Below are 16,745 nucleotides of genomic sequence, written 5' to 3'. Positions count from 1 at the left end.
AGTTTAAAGCTCCACACAAAGAACACCTCCCTTCAACTAATAAGAACTCTCTTTTTAGACAAACTTAATTCTCTCAATTTTTTTCTTCTCTTATCTTCCATTTCAAAACAAAGAAGACCTCTTTATTTATAGGAGAGAAAATCATACAAAGATGGAAAAAATAATGGAATGCCATCATTATCATCATTTAGTGCACCATTATCATTTAGTGCACTATTATGATTTAGTGCACCACTTATTAGTGATAATTATGTTAAAAATACATAATGGAATGATTTAGTCTTGCACTAACTAAAGATGATAATGAAAGACATTTTATGCACTAATGAAAAATAGAATAAAGATGACATTAAATGTCATCAATGGACAATTGCTAAAATTGCAATTTAATAAAATGTTAAAATGCCCACACTAACACTCTAAACATCACATCAGTTGGTCTTCTACAGATGAATAACTCTAGCAACACTATCCCAAAGCTGTAAACATCTCCAAGTGTAGATGCTTGACCTCCTGAGCCATACTCCGCGACGTATCAAATAGATTTCATCAGGGTGATATGTATAATTGTATATGAAATGTAAACTAGCGACATCATACCTGTTGGGATGTAACCTATAGAACCCTTTAATGCTGCAGGACTCCGAGAATTGATCGATGTGTCAAGGAGAAACATTGCTAATCCAAAGTCACCAACATGGCCAGACATATCTTCATCGAGGAATATGTTGCTTGGCTTTAGATCACAGTGAGCTATTGGTGTTTATCAGTGGTTCTGGAGTTAGTCAAGTGCAGAAGCAACATCTATGGCAATGTTTAGTCTTCGGATAAAAATCAACTTCTTTTTTTGATGTTGCTGATCATCATTTTCTGTATGCAACCAATCATGAAGGTTTCCATTTAGTCATTAACTCAAAAACTACGCATTTGAAGTCATTACTTAGTGATCAATGCTCGAACAAGCAGTCTTGATTCTGAGAAGATTACGATGCCTAATAGTACTCAAGGTTCTGCATTCATCCAGGAAGCTCCTCAAGGCACCTATTTGTTGTAGGTTCAACACTTTCACTGCCACTTTGTATACTGAACCATAACTTCCTGTACCTACCAAGTTGGCCTCAGAGGACCCATTTGTAGCTCTATGTTTGCTCGATATGTAGTTCTTGGTATCTCGAACAGTTTCTCAGCATTCAAAGGTTGTGCCTTTCTTGAGTTGCTGAGTTTGTAATAAACAGCGCAGCAGCATAGCACCAAAACTGAGAATGCAAGAGGAACAATAACAGCTAGAGGTACTCTTGAATCAAGGTGCTTGGTAACTTTAAAGCATTCAGGCAAATGTAAGTTGGGTACACCACCACAAAGTCTATTGTTTCCGTTGATTGAAATTGCACGTGTATTTGCAAAGATCCCTTCATTTGGAACCTTACCTTCAAGTTCATTGAAAGAGAGGTCAAGTTTCCGGAGATATGGAAGTTTTCACCTAAATTTCTTAAATCTGTTAAAGGTTGAGGAATAGTTCCTTGAAAGAGATTACTGATATTTATGCGCTCTAAGCCGAGGCAATGAGACTACTTGGGATCACACCTGATAATTTGTTCTGTGAAACATCCAATTCCTTGAGATTTACCAACTGATCAAGTTTTTTTTGGCAAAGGTCTAGTGGAAGAATTACTTGCCAATGATAAAATCATCGAAAGGGAACATACTCCTGCAGCCTCTTTCGGTATGGAGCCTACAAGATGATTCCTAGTAAGGTTCAGCACCGACAAGATATTACAATGCCCCAACTCTGAAGGTATGATTCCTTCTACTCTATTTTCTTGCAAGTATAGACTAATTAACCTTGTCAAGTTACCAATGGAGAATGGTATCGTCCCTAAAAACGCATTTCCACTCAAATAAAGACCTTCCTGACCGTTAAGTTTACCTATAGTCTCAGAAACACTGCCGTTGGGAGAGTTCCTTTCCATTCCTAGTAGTGTCAAATTAATCAGACTGCCTACTCCAGAAGGAAGAGTACCATGACCTAGAGTAAATATCCCAAGTACAGTCGAAAGATTAGTGATTGAGTAATAAGGTAATTCTCCATTAAAGTTGGCTGCAAAACTTAGTACTATCAGATTTGTACAGTTGGTTAGGAAATCAAGAAATTTCAAACCGCCTAACCAAACTTGTCAGTTTTCCTATACTATTTGGCACATCCCCAATAAGTTTATTTTGGGAAAGATCAACCACGCGAAGCCTAGAAGCATTTGACAATGAAACAGGAATATATCTGGTGAAGCTGTTGACAACGCCAGCAAATACTTCAAGGTTTGGAGAGTGAGGCCTTTGCTTGCCCAAAGTTATCCATGCAGCAGATTTTGAGTAACAGAGAAATAGTAGATGGAAGAAATATTGAGAATCGTGAAGGGATTGTACCAGCAGATAATTCATTTTCATACACTAAATACTTCCAAACTCATTAGACGGCCAAGATCCTGAGGTATTGATCCTTGTAGACTATTACTCGAAATGTCAAGGTACCTTAAATACGAAAAGTTTCCAATCCAATATGGGATGCATCCTGTGAAAGTGTTGCTCCTAAGTAATTTAACTTTGACGAAGAACTAAGTTGATCCACAATTTTTCCAACAAGATCATTAGCTCGTAAATCAAGTACTCTAAGCTCCTTGCAGTAAGATAAATTTGTAGAAATTTTTTCACTAACAGAATTGGAAATAAGACAGAGATGTTGCAGCTGCAGCAAGAGGCCTATTGCTTGAGGAATTTCACTATGGAAGTTATTGTTTTCAAGATCTATACCTGTTAGGAAGCTGAGATTGCCAATGGAAGGAAGTATGGTGGCAACGAGTTTTCGTGAACTCAAATCAAGATGGTAACTCTGCCATTATAAGGACTACATGTTACACCAGTCCAGTTGCAGAAATGGAAAGAATGATCATTCCAAGAAGCCATGACATGGAGTGGATCCTCTGTTATTCTGCTTTTCAAGTCTTGTAATGCTATTTGATAAGTTGATACCAATCCTGAGAATGCAATGGACAAAACAATAATTGAGAGCTGGAAGTATTACAGAAGCCCCATAGTCCTGGAAATTGTATTTAAAGAAACCAAGTTAGACTAGTTGCTATTCTTGGATAAAAAGAAAAAAAAAAGAGTTAGAAAATATAAGATTTTCTTTTCTGATAAGCTGATTGATTGTACAATAGATTTTCAAGACTCTTATGGGGTGTCCAGCTAATATTTATAAATGCTATTAAATGCAACTTTGTTGGATAACCACATATAGACAAAAATTGTTTCATTTCTTTGTTAATAAAAAAACGAACAATAGAACGGTAATTTGGGGTGCAGTTGACTAGTGTTTTTTCATAGGAAGGGGTATGTACAATGTTACATGGCACATGCTATATGTGAGTAGTCGATCAACCCAGTGTTACATGCTATGTACAAATTTGATAAAGTTTGAATCGAGTTGAATTAAACTATATCAAATTTTGGACTAATCGAGTTGAATTGGGTCGAATTTTAAGAGAAATTAAGTTGAGCCAAACTATAAATTTTTTAAGGGAAAATATCATTGAATGCTCATTAAAGGGTTGTTTAGTTGTTGGTTAGAGTTATACACATTAATAACACAGTGATCAGTTATGTGCAAGGGCGAAACTAGGTAAACGAACCCATCAACGAAAATTATATTATTTATACATGATTAAAATTATTTTTCATATATATATATAATGGTAGATGTCAAAACCCCCTTTGACTTTTTCATGTGTATATTTTTCATATTTTGAACTTTTTAATAAAAAATCTATCTCTGCCACGATTATATTATGCGACATTATAAACGGATAACCAAATACCATAGCTTATTGTGTTGAATTTTATATAGTAAAATCAAAACACTACTAAACATGATACTAACTATGAGTAGGTGGAGGTCTATTTCTTGTGTGAAAAACTTCTAAAACTCAAAAAACCAACAAAAATGTTGCACATCCCAGCAACATCCAAATGTGTCAATAATATGAGAATGGCCCAATGAAAGAGAGCCAATAATATATCTATTAGTGCCTTGTGGCATATACTCTCCAATTATTCCATACTGTAAAAAACAAAAATATATCCCTTGCTGGAGTCCCTTCCATGGCGCCTCAGTTTCTTTCCCTCTTCCAAATTCCACATTTTTGAGCTAATCAAATTCAAATATATTTGATATCATTATCCAAACAAACTCACCATGGCTGCCTCTTCTCTGTTTATAAATCCTATTATCTCTTCTTCTTCCTTTACTGCACCTACTTCTTCTTGTTTTGTTTCAGTACCCAAAAGTTTTCTTGAATTTTCTTACTTTTCTACTTCCAGAACAAAACCCATTAGCTTAATATACACAAAAGTTAATTTTTTGCAGTGTGAAAGGAGATTTAGGGGAAGACCCTTCAAGAAAAGACCCTTAATTGCAGCTAAGAACATGAAAGTAACAGAGTACAGGGAAGAAGAGGAAGAGGGTCCTCCTCCTTTGATTGAATCTGAAATGACTTCCAAGCCTAGGCGTATTGCTATTTTTGTTGAGCCTTCTCCTTTTGCGTGAGTGATTTTGTGATTTTTCCCTTTATAATCTTATAATTTGGACCAAACTGCAAAATTGTTGGTGTTAATTAGTACTAAACTTTGGTTCTGGTTACTGCTATGCTCTTTCTGTTTGTTGGAGTGATTCATTAGGTCTAATTTCATCTGCAATCTTTCTGAGTTTCTGTGACTTCTCCCAATTCATATATACTGACAGATATTACTGAAAGCTTTGGCAATGTGTTATTTGAGGAGTATTTTTGCAGCAGTATTGTCAATGTGTGACAATTCAATTGTCTCATATACTCAATCTTCTCTGCTATGTGGTTTTGATGATTCTTGTCCAGATTTCCAAGGAACCTTTGCTGTCAGAAGTATTTACCGACTTTCCTCATATGTTGTTATATGCTAGAATCTGTAAAGTAGATAATGATTCTTAGCATAAGAATTTTGATAATGCAATCTTTCTTTTTTCATCCTATGGAAAGTACACTTGATCAACTATCTATCTACATATGCTTTTGGAACGAATCTCTCATGCGTAAGACAGAATTGGAGCCAGTTCACCTTGAATAGCTTGTAGGGAAGGGACTTATGTTAAGTCTTAGCCTAGACCTAAGGAGGAACTATGATTTCTTACGAATGTAGCTATTGAAGGAAACTTGTGCATGCTTGTTTGTTATAGTAATGTGCATTGTCAATCACAATCTAAAAACTTCTTTTGTTGTAACCACTTCAGCATTGGAACCTATTTTTTTCTCTTTATTTGTATTTTATTTTCTTGAGCTGCATTTCAATCTTTGTTATCTCTGCATTATTTCTTTAATGGTTCCTCTTAGTATTTTGGAAAGTCACTGTCATATCGATCTAGCAAGATAAATATTAGCTCTGTCCATTCAGACACCTTTCAACCTCAGATACACTTAAGCAGAATTCCAGCTTCTATTACATTTTGCTGTCTTTATTGCTCAGTGTAACTTAGAAGTGACATTGCATTCATCCTTTAATGTTGGGAGTTGGAGATGTTCTCATCTGGGGACTCCAATGCCTTATATGGAGACTTATGGATCATGCTCAATTGGGTTTACACTCTGACATAACCACCATTTTCCTTTGTGAAATGTGCAGGTATGTATCTGGCTATAAGAACCGGTTCCAGAATTTTATAAAATATCTCCGTGAAATGGGGGATGAGGTATACTCGTTGCTGACAAGAGTGTTGTTAATAACTGACAGCTGCTGGTGTTCTTTTGGCCTTCTGAACTTACTGCTATACCATGCGTCTACCCATAAAATAGATATGTTTGAGCTGATTATTCATTTCAAGTTCTCTCAGGATGCTATTATACCAATCAGGAGTTCATAATCTTGACCCCTACTACTTCTTTTCCCCTAAACTAATTTCAAGCAATCTAGATATGCTTTGTCTGCACTTACCTAGAAACAGTTATGCTAACAGTCATTTAGTTCATAGGGACTAACCGTTATACTTCTTAGCCAGAGTGCCAGACTGTTGAGTGAGTTCCTACACGGGCTAAGAATTGAAGTTTACATCTGATGTTTGGCCACTTATACTCCTCTGTTAATTTTGGGGTACAGGTTATGGTTGTGACAACACATGAAGGAGTACCTCAAGAGTTTTATGGAGCAAAGTTAATTGGATCACGAAGGTTGCATATTCTACTTTCTTTCGTATACTTCTTTTTTCGTGTTTACTCAATGGATTCACTCAATTTACCTGTCGCAAGCTCAGCAAAAAAATCAGTGACGTTTGAGGGTGCATGCCTATGAACTATTCTCCATGTATGGTAATTGGCCAGTTAGTTAAAGAAAAAGTCTCTTACTTCATTTGCAGTTTCCCCTGCCCCTGGTACCAGAATGTGCCCCTGTCACTAGCTCTCAGCCCAAGAATAATTTCAGAAGTAGCACGATTCAAGCCCGACATCATACACGCATCATCTCCTGGTATAATGGTGAGTTTTCAGTTTCTTTTTGCTCCTCCTTTAAGTGTGCAGTGATGTTCTCCTTGTAGCTTTAAGGAGCTTAAGGTTGTTCTAATCTTTTCGCAGCTCACTGACAGAGATAATCTTTTTCCTATTGTTAGGTATTTGGTGCTCTTATCATTGCAAAGCTGTTATGTGTACCGATAGTGATGTCGTATCACACGCATGTGCCTGTGTAAGTCACATTTTTTAATATCTTGTCTGCGGATGGGAACATTTGATAGGTTCTGTAAATACATGATTCAAGAAGCTAAAGCTTTTTTTCTGTTGATCTTCCTGATGAATAACATAGAGAATGAGTTTCTGAAGCTTCTTCTTACATTCTATATTAATCAAGGGCTCAACACTGATCCTGATCCTTATTTTGCAGATACATACCTAGATATACCTTTAGTTGGTTGGTGCAACCTATGTGGATGGTTATAAGTATGTGAGCAGAGCATTCACTTCTGCAGTATGTATTCTCTCTCAGGTCTCCAGCTCTGTATACTAATTAAGACATAACTGCTGCTTACCAGAGTTTCTACATAGAGCTGCTGATCTTACACTGGTGCCATCTGCTGCTATTGCAAAGGATCTGAAAGCTTATAGGGTAACAGCAGGTAAAAAACCGATAGGTGTACTTGTTAATTACACTACGGCATGGACTTTACCAATTAGCAATTAAAGGCAAAAACAGTATTGTTTTCTCTGTGCTGTCAAAGCAGTTTTTGTTGGTCTTAGATGTGTACTCCCGTTAGCTTCTTTTTTCTGCTAAATCTCAGCTCAGAGCTGTTGATCATTCCTTTCGTTTCCTTATTTGTCAGCTAACAAAATACGACTCTGGAATAAGGGTGTTGATTCTGAGAGCTTCCACCCCCGGTATCGGTCTCATGACATGCGGCTAAGACTGAGGTGGGAGCTTCCCGCTGAAGATTCTATTCACTATGTAAACAACCTTAATGTGTACTGATAATTCTTTTTCCTTTCTCCTGTTACTTTCATGATCAGTAATGGGGAACCTGATAAACCATTGATAGTCCATGTTGGACGACTTGGAGTCGAGAAGAATTTGGATTTCCTCAAAAGGTATTGCCTCTTTTTGGTAATGAGAAAGGTTAACACTTGCATTTTTGGCTAACGTATGGTTAGGTAGATGATCCTCATATTAAGGGAAAACGTTGTATCAAGGAAACTGAGTGGTTATGAAGTTGAATGAAGGTGTAACTTGCACATGACATTTCAAAATGACTTTGGAACAGGTTAATGGATAGACTTCCCCAAGCTCGCATAGCTTTTATTGGAGATGGGCCATATAGGTGAGTTGCAGTAGCGATTTTACCTTTTGACTTTCAGAACTTTACTAGGATCATTTACCTGTACTTCACTGTAAAAGATTTTTGATATCTAGTATCATGCACAATTAGCTGTCTTGTCTCCTTCCCCCCCCCCCCCCTTCTTCTGATAATCATAGACTGTCAAGTCTACGATTAAAAATTATCGGTGAGGATCTCGTGTGAAAAGAGTCATGACTAGATACTAGTTATATTTCACTATGCTACCTGATAATCTCACTGAACTTTTATCGACTTTACGTTAGTAGGTAATGTTTTACTAAAGAAGATGAACTTAAAACAATAGCACCATTTATATGTTGTGTAGGAGTTGCTGAATTATTGGTAGAATTTCTTAGCTAAGCATTACCATTTCATTTGTTACCTGTTAGATGGTACAGATAACTTAGTGAACAGTGAACTTCATTGCATTATCAGTCATTTGGTTAATGCTAGCTAGCTAGTTGAACCTGGCTGGGAGTTAATTATCTGTTAGCAAGTCGATATGTGCTCTAAATATTCACTTCATTCCCATATCCTGCAGATATGTGATGTGATGCATTACTCATTAGTCTTGGGGTTATTTATTATGTTAACAAGATATCTGGATGTATATAACTATAAATTAGCGTGTTATATATTCCCTCTTCATAGACAAATTTGGAATTTGTGATTCTTCAGTTTATTCTATTATACCTGAGGGCATAATGCACTCCGGAACCTAAGAATTCGAGGTCTCTGAAAGTCAAATTACATTAGCTCTCCTTTGTCTAGATTAAACTTTCTACTCTGGCAAGAACTACTGGATTTAATCCCCAAGATTGAGACATTGGTCATTTGGAGCTAATGGGCTGAGTGATACAATCGGATAATACGCGTGACCGACCCTTTTTTCCTGCTATGAATGAATGAAATCTCCTTTAGTTTTCAAGCTTGCTTTAACCGGCCTATCACTGTCCGCAATAAAAAGGTTCCTCTGTAATCATTCTCAACAAGACATCCATTCCCCTTTCAAATGAAAGAGAATAAGAATTTTCTTCATCATTGAAATTCCCCATCCACACAAAAGGGAATGAGGAATTCTCAACGAAAAAGGTGCTCCCTGACTTGAACATAGAAATCATGGAAGTAAAAAATATTTGTTGGAAGTAAAACTGTCCGAAAATCTTAGAAGTAAAAATGTTGGTTGGAATTAAAATTGTCTTCAAATGAATAGCCTGCAGCTCTTCTCGAAGGGACATGATTGGGGTGTGGGAAGAATCAACTCTCAAATGCTATCGGTTGAGAATGTGCACATCAGAACACATTGCTATTTATAAAAAAAATTCTGTTTTGATAGCCTGTATGCTTATTAGGATTACACTGGGTCTGTTGTTGTTGTTTTTGTTGATAGCCTGTATGCTTATTAGGATTACACTGGGTCTGTTGTTGTTGTTTTCATTCTTACAAAAGATTGCGCTACAAATTTATTCATTTTGTCACTTGTTATAGGGAGGAATTGGAGAAAATGTTCTCTGGCATGCCTGTAGTGTTCACAGGTATGTTACTAGGGGAGGAGCTTTCCCAGGCATATGCCAGTGGAGATATATTTGTTATGCCTTCAGAGTCTGAGACACTTGGATTCGTTGTTTTGGAGGCCATGTCATCAGGACTTCCTGTTTTGGCTGCCCGTGCTGGAGGAATTCCAGATATCATTCCTGATGATCAGCAGGGAAAAACTGGATATCTGTTTAATCCTGGGGATCTCGACGACTGCTTGAGCAAACTGGAGCCACTTCTGCACAATGCTGAATTGAGAGAAACTATTGGCCGGGCTGCACGATCAGAAATGGAGAAGTATGATTGGAGGGCTGCCACAAGAAAAATTCGTAATGAGCAATACAACGCAGCCATTTGGTTCTGGAGGAAGAAGAGGGCACAGTTGACGAGACCATTTCAATGGTTGTTCAAGCGTAGGCTCCAGGCACCCGAAGTACTTTAGGTGATACATTAGCCAGCAAATAGAGTCTGCTGGAGTTATGATAATAGATTTGCAATATTGACCTAAAATACCTAGCCTGTTGAGCTGTTAAGTAGTCAATTCAATCACTGTACATGTGATTAATTCCCATAAGTATGGGAATTTGTTGATTTACAGTTTCTTGTATTGAAGAAACCAACTCAATGCAACCACAGGTTCCCAATTGAAGGGAGAAGTGAGAGTTTAGGCTGTAGCCTTTATACATTTGCATATGTTCTTGTATATATCCCTACTGTTTTCAATTTAATTCCGCGGATACATATAATTCAAAAGAATATGTGAATGATTTAAACACAACATCGGGTTCGATCAATTGATATGTTTCCCCAAAGGGTTAATCTTTGGCATGATAAGAATCTTTATCCAAGTTATCCAAAGTATGGATATGGCACTGTACAGAAATAAGCTTTTTCCATGGATATTAAAATGGACAAGGGTAAAAGATCAAAAGACAGTTTGACAAGGAGTTTTGTTCGCTATAATCACGTGTAAAATAAATGGAGATGTTAGAAATGAAGTGACTCGGTTGATTACCTGAACTTTTACTTTGTTAGTAAAAGTTTGATTACCGACCTTATATTTGTTAGCATCCTGTCAGTTATTTTTGTTTGAACTTCAAGCAGAATGATGAAGTTCAACAATTTTTTGTTTGAATTTTGGGTCTGTCGAGTATAACTTCAGACATTGCAGATTCAAAGTAGATATATGTATGAAAAAAAATATTTAAAATATGAATACAAGTTAAATGGGGATGTTTGCAAAAAAAATAAATGTGAATGTACTTTACCCCTTAGTGGGCCAACATACAAATCAGAAAGAAACAATCCATTTCTCAAACTTCCATGAACAACGATAACAAAAAATTGTATACAACACAAATACATCTGTATAATTATTGAGGTTTGCTTGAGCAAAATTTCCCCTTTGTTTTTTCCACTCAAGAAAATGAATGCACTGCTTATTGAATCTCTATTCTTCTTTTCCATCATAGCATGTTGCAGCTTTTGCTGTACTCAATGGATTTTAGCATTTTGGGAGATCTTTCGGAGGTGGCAAAAGTGACTCATTAGGACCCTTTCCATTATCTACAAGGAATGCCATCTTTAATCCCCATGTTGTGTGTATCTCTAGATGGCAATGCATAAACCAAACTCCTGCAATATTATTACCCGAATTTAAATCAAGTTATCTATCTTTATCTTATAAGTTACCTGATTGTATAATTTCCTTTTACATTATTACTTCTTATGTTTTAAAATAGTTATTCTTTTTAAGAATCTATTTGACTAATTTTCAATTAATTCAACATTTTGATATTCAAAATTCATACAAAAAATATTATGAGTTGAAATTTTTTTCATAAAATACGATATTAAAATATTGGTCAAAGTCCATATAGTTTGAAGTAAATTGTGTCATTGGGACAAAGGGGGTACTATTAAAAATAAGAATTAGCTACTGACAGATTATGTACTAGTGACAGAATATCAAAAAAAAAAATTGTTAGTTACCAGCATTTTAATCTCAGATTAACAATAGCTAAGGGGAACGTACCTGGATTGTCAGCGCGGAATCTTATGGCGACCCATCCTCCAGAAGGAACTCCAATTGTATTCCTTTCAACAGGATCAATAAGATTAAAATTCTTAGGATCCGTTTTCGGATTGAAATTCCCTAAACCTTTACCTACTGCAAAGAAATTAAAACCATGCAAATGGAGAGGATGATTCTCAGGGGCTATAATTCCAGTATCCTGCAATACCAATTGAACAGTTGCATTATAACTCAACCGGTAAAGTCTGGTCCCGTTCGTCGTGGCCAAGCTTGCTGGTGGTACTGTACCCGTATAGTTGAAAATGAACGGCGGATTTCCTGGGAAATCCGTTGTGAAAATGCCTTTTATGCCAAAGAAATGCGCTTGTAAAAGCGCAGTACTTGGCATAACAAACGTAACGTTATTTATACCAGCAACAACCCGGCTCCCATTAGCCGGTATACAAGACGGGCACGGGTTAATTCCGAGTCCGACCGTGAAAAGTAATGAATGATCTACAGTTTTTGGAACTTTAGCTGGGTATTTTTTCGAATTAAGGCTTTTAAGAGAGTCGATAAAATTGTTGGCGACTAATGTCGCGTTTTGGGGCGGGGCACTAGTGAGAGTTGTTGGGCTACTTCCTAGTGCCCCGGTATAATGCAACGTGGCGGTAGCCGTCACGTTGTCGACCGCGATAGGAGAGTCCATGAAGGGAGAAGCAACCACCATGTATTTTCCGAAACTTTGATCAGCAGTGATTATAACATTTGTGGTCTGGCCAGGGCCTATTACAATTGTGTCTGTTTTGAAGGGTTTAACGTAAGTGGCGTCGACTTCAACTACCATCATTTTGTGGCCAGCAATTTTGAAGAAAAGTTCTTCATTAAGTGCAGCATTGATCACTCGTAACATGAATGTTTTTCCAGGAGCAACATTTAATGTGTATCCACCTGCATATTATATGGTCCAAAAATCAAATTTATTAGGAGTGCTATTCTTGTCTCTGATATCTCCAAAGTTAAATTGATTTAAATCAACTTAATAATTTAAAATTAAAATTTGGATATTTAAAAACTAGACAAAAAAGTACGAAGTCATATGTCAATATGATGAAAAAATATATTTTGAAATATTACTCAAAGTTCACATAATTTAATTTAAAATATCAAAAAACGAAATGTGTCACATAAATTAGAACTGAACACAAGTTATTTATATAAAACAATACTTCTTGTGTCGCATATAGTACATGTCACTCTTTCCTTTTTACCATGTTCCGAAAAAATGACATATTTTTATAGTTAAAGACTCTTAACTTTCATTTTGCCTGAATGACATGTTGATATCCATAAAAATGTCATAATATGTTTAAAGATTGGTCAAAAGTTTTAATTATATATAAGGTTATTTTTATATGTGACAAAAGTTTTTTTTTTGCTTTATATAATGTCTTGTCTGATCAAACAGTGTCATATAAATCGAGAATAGTCTATAAGTATTACCTTGAGACGGACAATTGGAAACAGGTCCTGGATGACCATTAATAGTGTGAGCATCGGAGACATTAGGGGCTAATCCTGAATTTAGAGCTTCATTGACCACAGCTTCAGTATCAGATTTCCACCATTCACCTACGTACATTACATAATTATATTTTAAAAAATCATTATATAATTTTCCAACAAGAGATCGATCGTCTCGATTTCAATCATATCTAATTAATACATTGACTAGTGAAATGATCTATAGTATAGTAAATATGTTCACCTAAAACAACCACAGCTTCATGTTTTGGTTTAGGGAACGGATATGGCACACCACGTTTAGGCAAGATGACAATTGCACCATGGACAGTAGCCCTTAGCCACAAAATATGAGCATGCCAAAATAGAGTACCCCTTTGGCCTGTAATTGTGAAATTGTATACGTAGTTTTGCCCTGGTTGAATTGGACATTGTGTGATGTATGCCGGTCCATCTGCCCAACCACTTCTAAGTTGTTTAATACCATGCCTGTTAATCAGATACGAATTCAGAATTTAAACGTAATGAGTTCAGTACGTATTTTAAAAATTAAAAACTTACCAATGGATAGAGACATTATATTTGACATGGTTAGTAACTTTAATGAGTACTCTATCATCTTCTCTAGCATAAATTGTGGGTCCTGGAAACCTTCCATTAACAGTGACAATAGGCTTGCTGGAACATAAACGACTCATATTCCTCATTACCACCTGGAACACCAACCATATCTTAATTAAGGAAAGGAATTAAGCAACCAAAAAAAGAAAAGAAATTACTATATGAATAATTTAATTTATATATATACAAGTTTTACACAACCACCATACTTAAAAATGTTGTTACATACCACTTTTCTTATTTTTTTTTAAATAGAAAAGTGGCTTATTGATCTAAGTTTTTTCATTTGTTTCACCTCCGATAAGGCTTAAAAGTAACGATTTATGCATGCCTTGGCTTCAACCAACAAGTTATTTTAATATATCAACTTGTACTTTCTTTAATATTTTATTTTCCTCTCGTTCCAATTACTTTGCTAATTGGGATTTACTGCTAACTAATTTACACGAATTGAGAAAAACTTTAGAAGGTTCGTTAGGATGCTTCTTATAGCTATAAAAAAAAATAACATAAGAGAAAAACAAAACAATTACTCCTTCCATTTCAATCTTTTTGTCTGGTTTTAACTTGATACGAAATTTAAAAAAGTAAAGAAGATTTTTATATATTATGCGATCTTACACTAAAGATATGTAGAATAATGTACCAAAATATCTTTTAATCTTGTGCTATTAAACATGTCATGTGGAAAGTGTTATTCCTCCTGTATTAAGGTTAATAAATCAGAAACAGTAAATATAAAAAGAAAAAAAAATAGTATCTGAATCCACAGAATTCACTGTGTCCTTAAGGAATTTAATCCCCTCACTATACCCGAGGTTATAGATTATTTCCTCCTAGGATAAAACGGATAGATCATTAAAGAAGTAGCGTCAAACTTCTTCAATTTCAGCAAACTCAGAAAGCAACAATGTAATCACACAAAGATACAATTTTGTTTGTAAGAAAATATATGCAGAAGAGAAGGAAAATTCAATGGAAAAAAAATGAGAGGAAAATCCTTTATTTATAGACAACAAAGAGTAGTGTGAACAAGTGTTTATTATGGCTTATCAGAAAAGTCACGATCTTTCACAAAAGTCATAGCCTTTCAGAAAAGTTGCAACTCTTTTAAAGAAGTCACAACTTTTTGAAACGGTCACAACCCTTTTAATGAAAGATCACAACCTTTCATTTCTCATTCACATCTTTAAAACCCAACATAAAGTAAGTAAAATAAATAAATCGAAACGGAGCGACTAGTACTTACATTGAACTTGTAATGACGAGTAATGCCGAAAACTGGAAAGAAGCAAAATGCCAAGAGGACAAAAATGCGAAGCCAATTTGACTCCATTTTCTTTTTCTTTTGCCTTTGTGTTCTTTTAGTTTCTTTATGTACTTTCTATAGATTTCTTTTGCTTTTCAGTTCTAAAAATGTGTTTTAGAATTGTTGCATTCTGATTTGTGACCTGCCAACGTAAACTATATATAGGTGAAAGTTCATTTTTAATTTAATTTGATGGGGTGTCATTTTACTTTAGTTAGGTAAATGATGGATATTGGTGTCCTCTCTTCTCCTCCCTCTATAGCCAATTTCTCCATCCACTCTTTCTTGCATGTTACACAAAGTTTATTAAGTGGACCCCATGTTAAGCTTATGTTAAAGACTGTATTTACTTTTTTACTTTATTAAAAAAGAAAAATACCTTCCTCTCAATTTATATGACATAGTTCGAATTTCGAGAGTTGAACTTCTTTATTTTTATTGTAAATTCTAAATTTTTGAGGTTCTTGGAAATTAATTCACATATTTAGAAATTATATTATAAATGGGGATAATTTCAAATATATACAATAAACTAATTAGTTTACAACAAATATAGTCATATTTTATTTACATTACTTATACATGAGCTATACACTGAATATATATTATGATACACTCAAAAACTGAATATAGTTTGACTATACATGAAATATACACCGACTATATATGCCTATAAAGCGAATGACCATTTTTTTGATAATAATTTTTGTCAAATAACCATATGGCGTAATTATCCCTAATAAATATTATAAGTCATAAGAAACATTTTATGATTCTCGTAAAAAGAAAAGTAATTTCATATAAATTGAGAGGTGAGGAATACCATTTTTAATTACCTGATTAATTAGTTATCTAGAAGTAATATCTGATGCTTGTTATGTACGTGCAACAGATAAGTTAGATCAAGCGTTAGAAATTTTCAATAAATTACTCAACAACCTTAATTTTGTCTTAAGAGAGGAATGAATTAAATAGTACTTCGTTCGTTTGTCTCATATTAGTTGATTATTTTTCATTTTACACGATACTTAAGAAATCATAAATAAGAAGATAATTTTACTAATTTAACCCGTAAAAGGTTTCTTGGGAACTTTACATATAAATAAATGTGAACACTTTCAAAAAAAATTATTTGCAAGGGTAATATAGAAAAAAAATAATTAATGTTTTTTTGATTTAGTAAGATAGACAATTAGTTTTAGTATAATGATCAACTATTATGAGACGAATGGAGTAATAAAGATTTCTTTAGCTACAATGCAAGCAAAAGCGATCACGGTCAGTTAAACTTTTTTTGTCAAAAAATTATATATATAGATTAAATATTATTTTTTTGACATAATTTCTAACTTCATCACTATCTATCTATCTGGAAGGAAGAATCTTGAATGAAATTAGACTATCTTTTGTAATGATGATATATGTCATTTTTTACTTTGAAATTTTTAAAGAGAAAAATAATATTGTGGCAAGTTGTTGAAATATAATATGAGATTAACTTCAAGAGTGTGCTCTCTGACAATTTAAAAATTACCCATTAGGAATAATTCTACCCACTAATACTAGCCTTTTAACTTGCCTTAAGAAGAAAAGAGGATGTATGAGGCGTGGGGAAATTTAAAAGAAAATAAAAATGTTTAAATTAGATGATCACAAACGTTGTCAACGCAATTAATATATTAGTTTGGTGTATGTATTTTCTACATATGTGTCATGTTAATAAAAAATACATATATATAAAAAAAGCAAATAATAGTACTTGCCATTAAAATTCATGTCAATAAAAATAAATAAATGTTATTATTTTGATGGAGTGGTTAAATATGTTATGAGCCTGCAAAGAAGAG

At 34.6% G+C, this 16,745-nt stretch overlaps 2 protein-coding genes across 2 annotated transcripts; one reads left to right on the top strand and one right to left on the bottom strand.

Annotated features, from left to right (window-relative positions):
• Window positions 1-4,085: 4,085 nt before the first annotated feature.
• Window positions 4,086-10,115, top strand: LOC129877121 (sulfoquinovosyl transferase SQD2-like). The gene is made up of 11 exons (XM_055952600.1): window positions 4,086-4,593; window positions 5,704-5,770; window positions 6,175-6,245; window positions 6,431-6,548; window positions 6,680-6,753; window positions 6,949-7,004; window positions 7,097-7,180; window positions 7,385-7,472; window positions 7,569-7,646; window positions 7,820-7,876; window positions 9,383-10,115. The coding sequence occupies exons 1-11, from the start codon at window positions 4,247-4,249 to the stop codon at window positions 9,870-9,872; spliced, it is 1,530 nt and encodes a 509-aa protein (XP_055808575.1). The 5' UTR covers window positions 4,086-4,246; the 3' UTR covers window positions 9,873-10,115.
• A 549-nt stretch (window positions 10,116-10,664) lies between these two features.
• Window positions 10,665-15,031, bottom strand: LOC129877743 (laccase-4-like). The gene is made up of 6 exons (XM_055953271.1): window positions 14,839-15,031; window positions 13,530-13,681; window positions 13,213-13,457; window positions 12,948-13,076; window positions 11,466-12,395; window positions 10,665-11,065 (listed from the first exon to the last, which is right to left on the bottom strand). The coding sequence occupies exons 1-6, from the start codon at window positions 14,923-14,925 to the stop codon at window positions 10,935-10,937; spliced, it is 1,674 nt and encodes a 557-aa protein (XP_055809246.1). The 5' UTR covers window positions 14,926-15,031; the 3' UTR covers window positions 10,665-10,934.
• Between the last annotated feature and the right edge of the window lie 1,714 nt (window positions 15,032-16,745).

Source organism: Solanum dulcamara, chromosome 12 (genome assembly GCF_947179165.1).
Source record: "Solanum dulcamara chromosome 12, daSolDulc1.2, whole genome shotgun sequence".
Classification (NCBI taxonomy): Eukaryota; Viridiplantae; Streptophyta; class Magnoliopsida; order Solanales; family Solanaceae; genus Solanum; species Solanum dulcamara.
Note: the sequence above shows the minus strand (reverse complement) of the source record. Positions and strands in the feature narration are given on the sequence as shown.

Excerpts from the sequence above, each read along its gene's own strand:
- LOC129877121 (XM_055952600.1), top strand. The coding sequence starts at position 4,247 with ATGGCTGCCTCTTCTCTGTTTATAAATCCTATTATCTCTTCTTCTTCC. Across the intron at positions 6,246-6,430 it reads AAGTTAATTGGATCACGAAG|TTTCCCCTGCCCCTGGTACC; the intron begins GTTGCATATTCT and ends CTTCATTTGCAG. Across the intron at positions 7,647-7,819 it reads AATTTGGATTTCCTCAAAAG|GTTAATGGATAGACTTCCCC; the intron begins GTATTGCCTCTT and ends ACTTTGGAACAG.
- LOC129877743 (XM_055953271.1), bottom strand. The coding sequence starts at position 14,925 with ATGGAGTCAAATTGGCTTCGCATTTTTGTCCTCTTGGCATTTTGCTTC. Across the intron at positions 13,077-13,212 it reads TGAAGCTGTGGTTGTTTTAG|GTGAATGGTGGAAATCTGAT; the intron begins GTGAACATATTT and ends TAATGTACGTAG. Across the intron at positions 11,066-11,465 it reads ATTCCGCGCTGACAATCCAG|GAGTTTGGTTTATGCATTGC; the intron begins GTACGTTCCCCT and ends ATAATATTGCAG.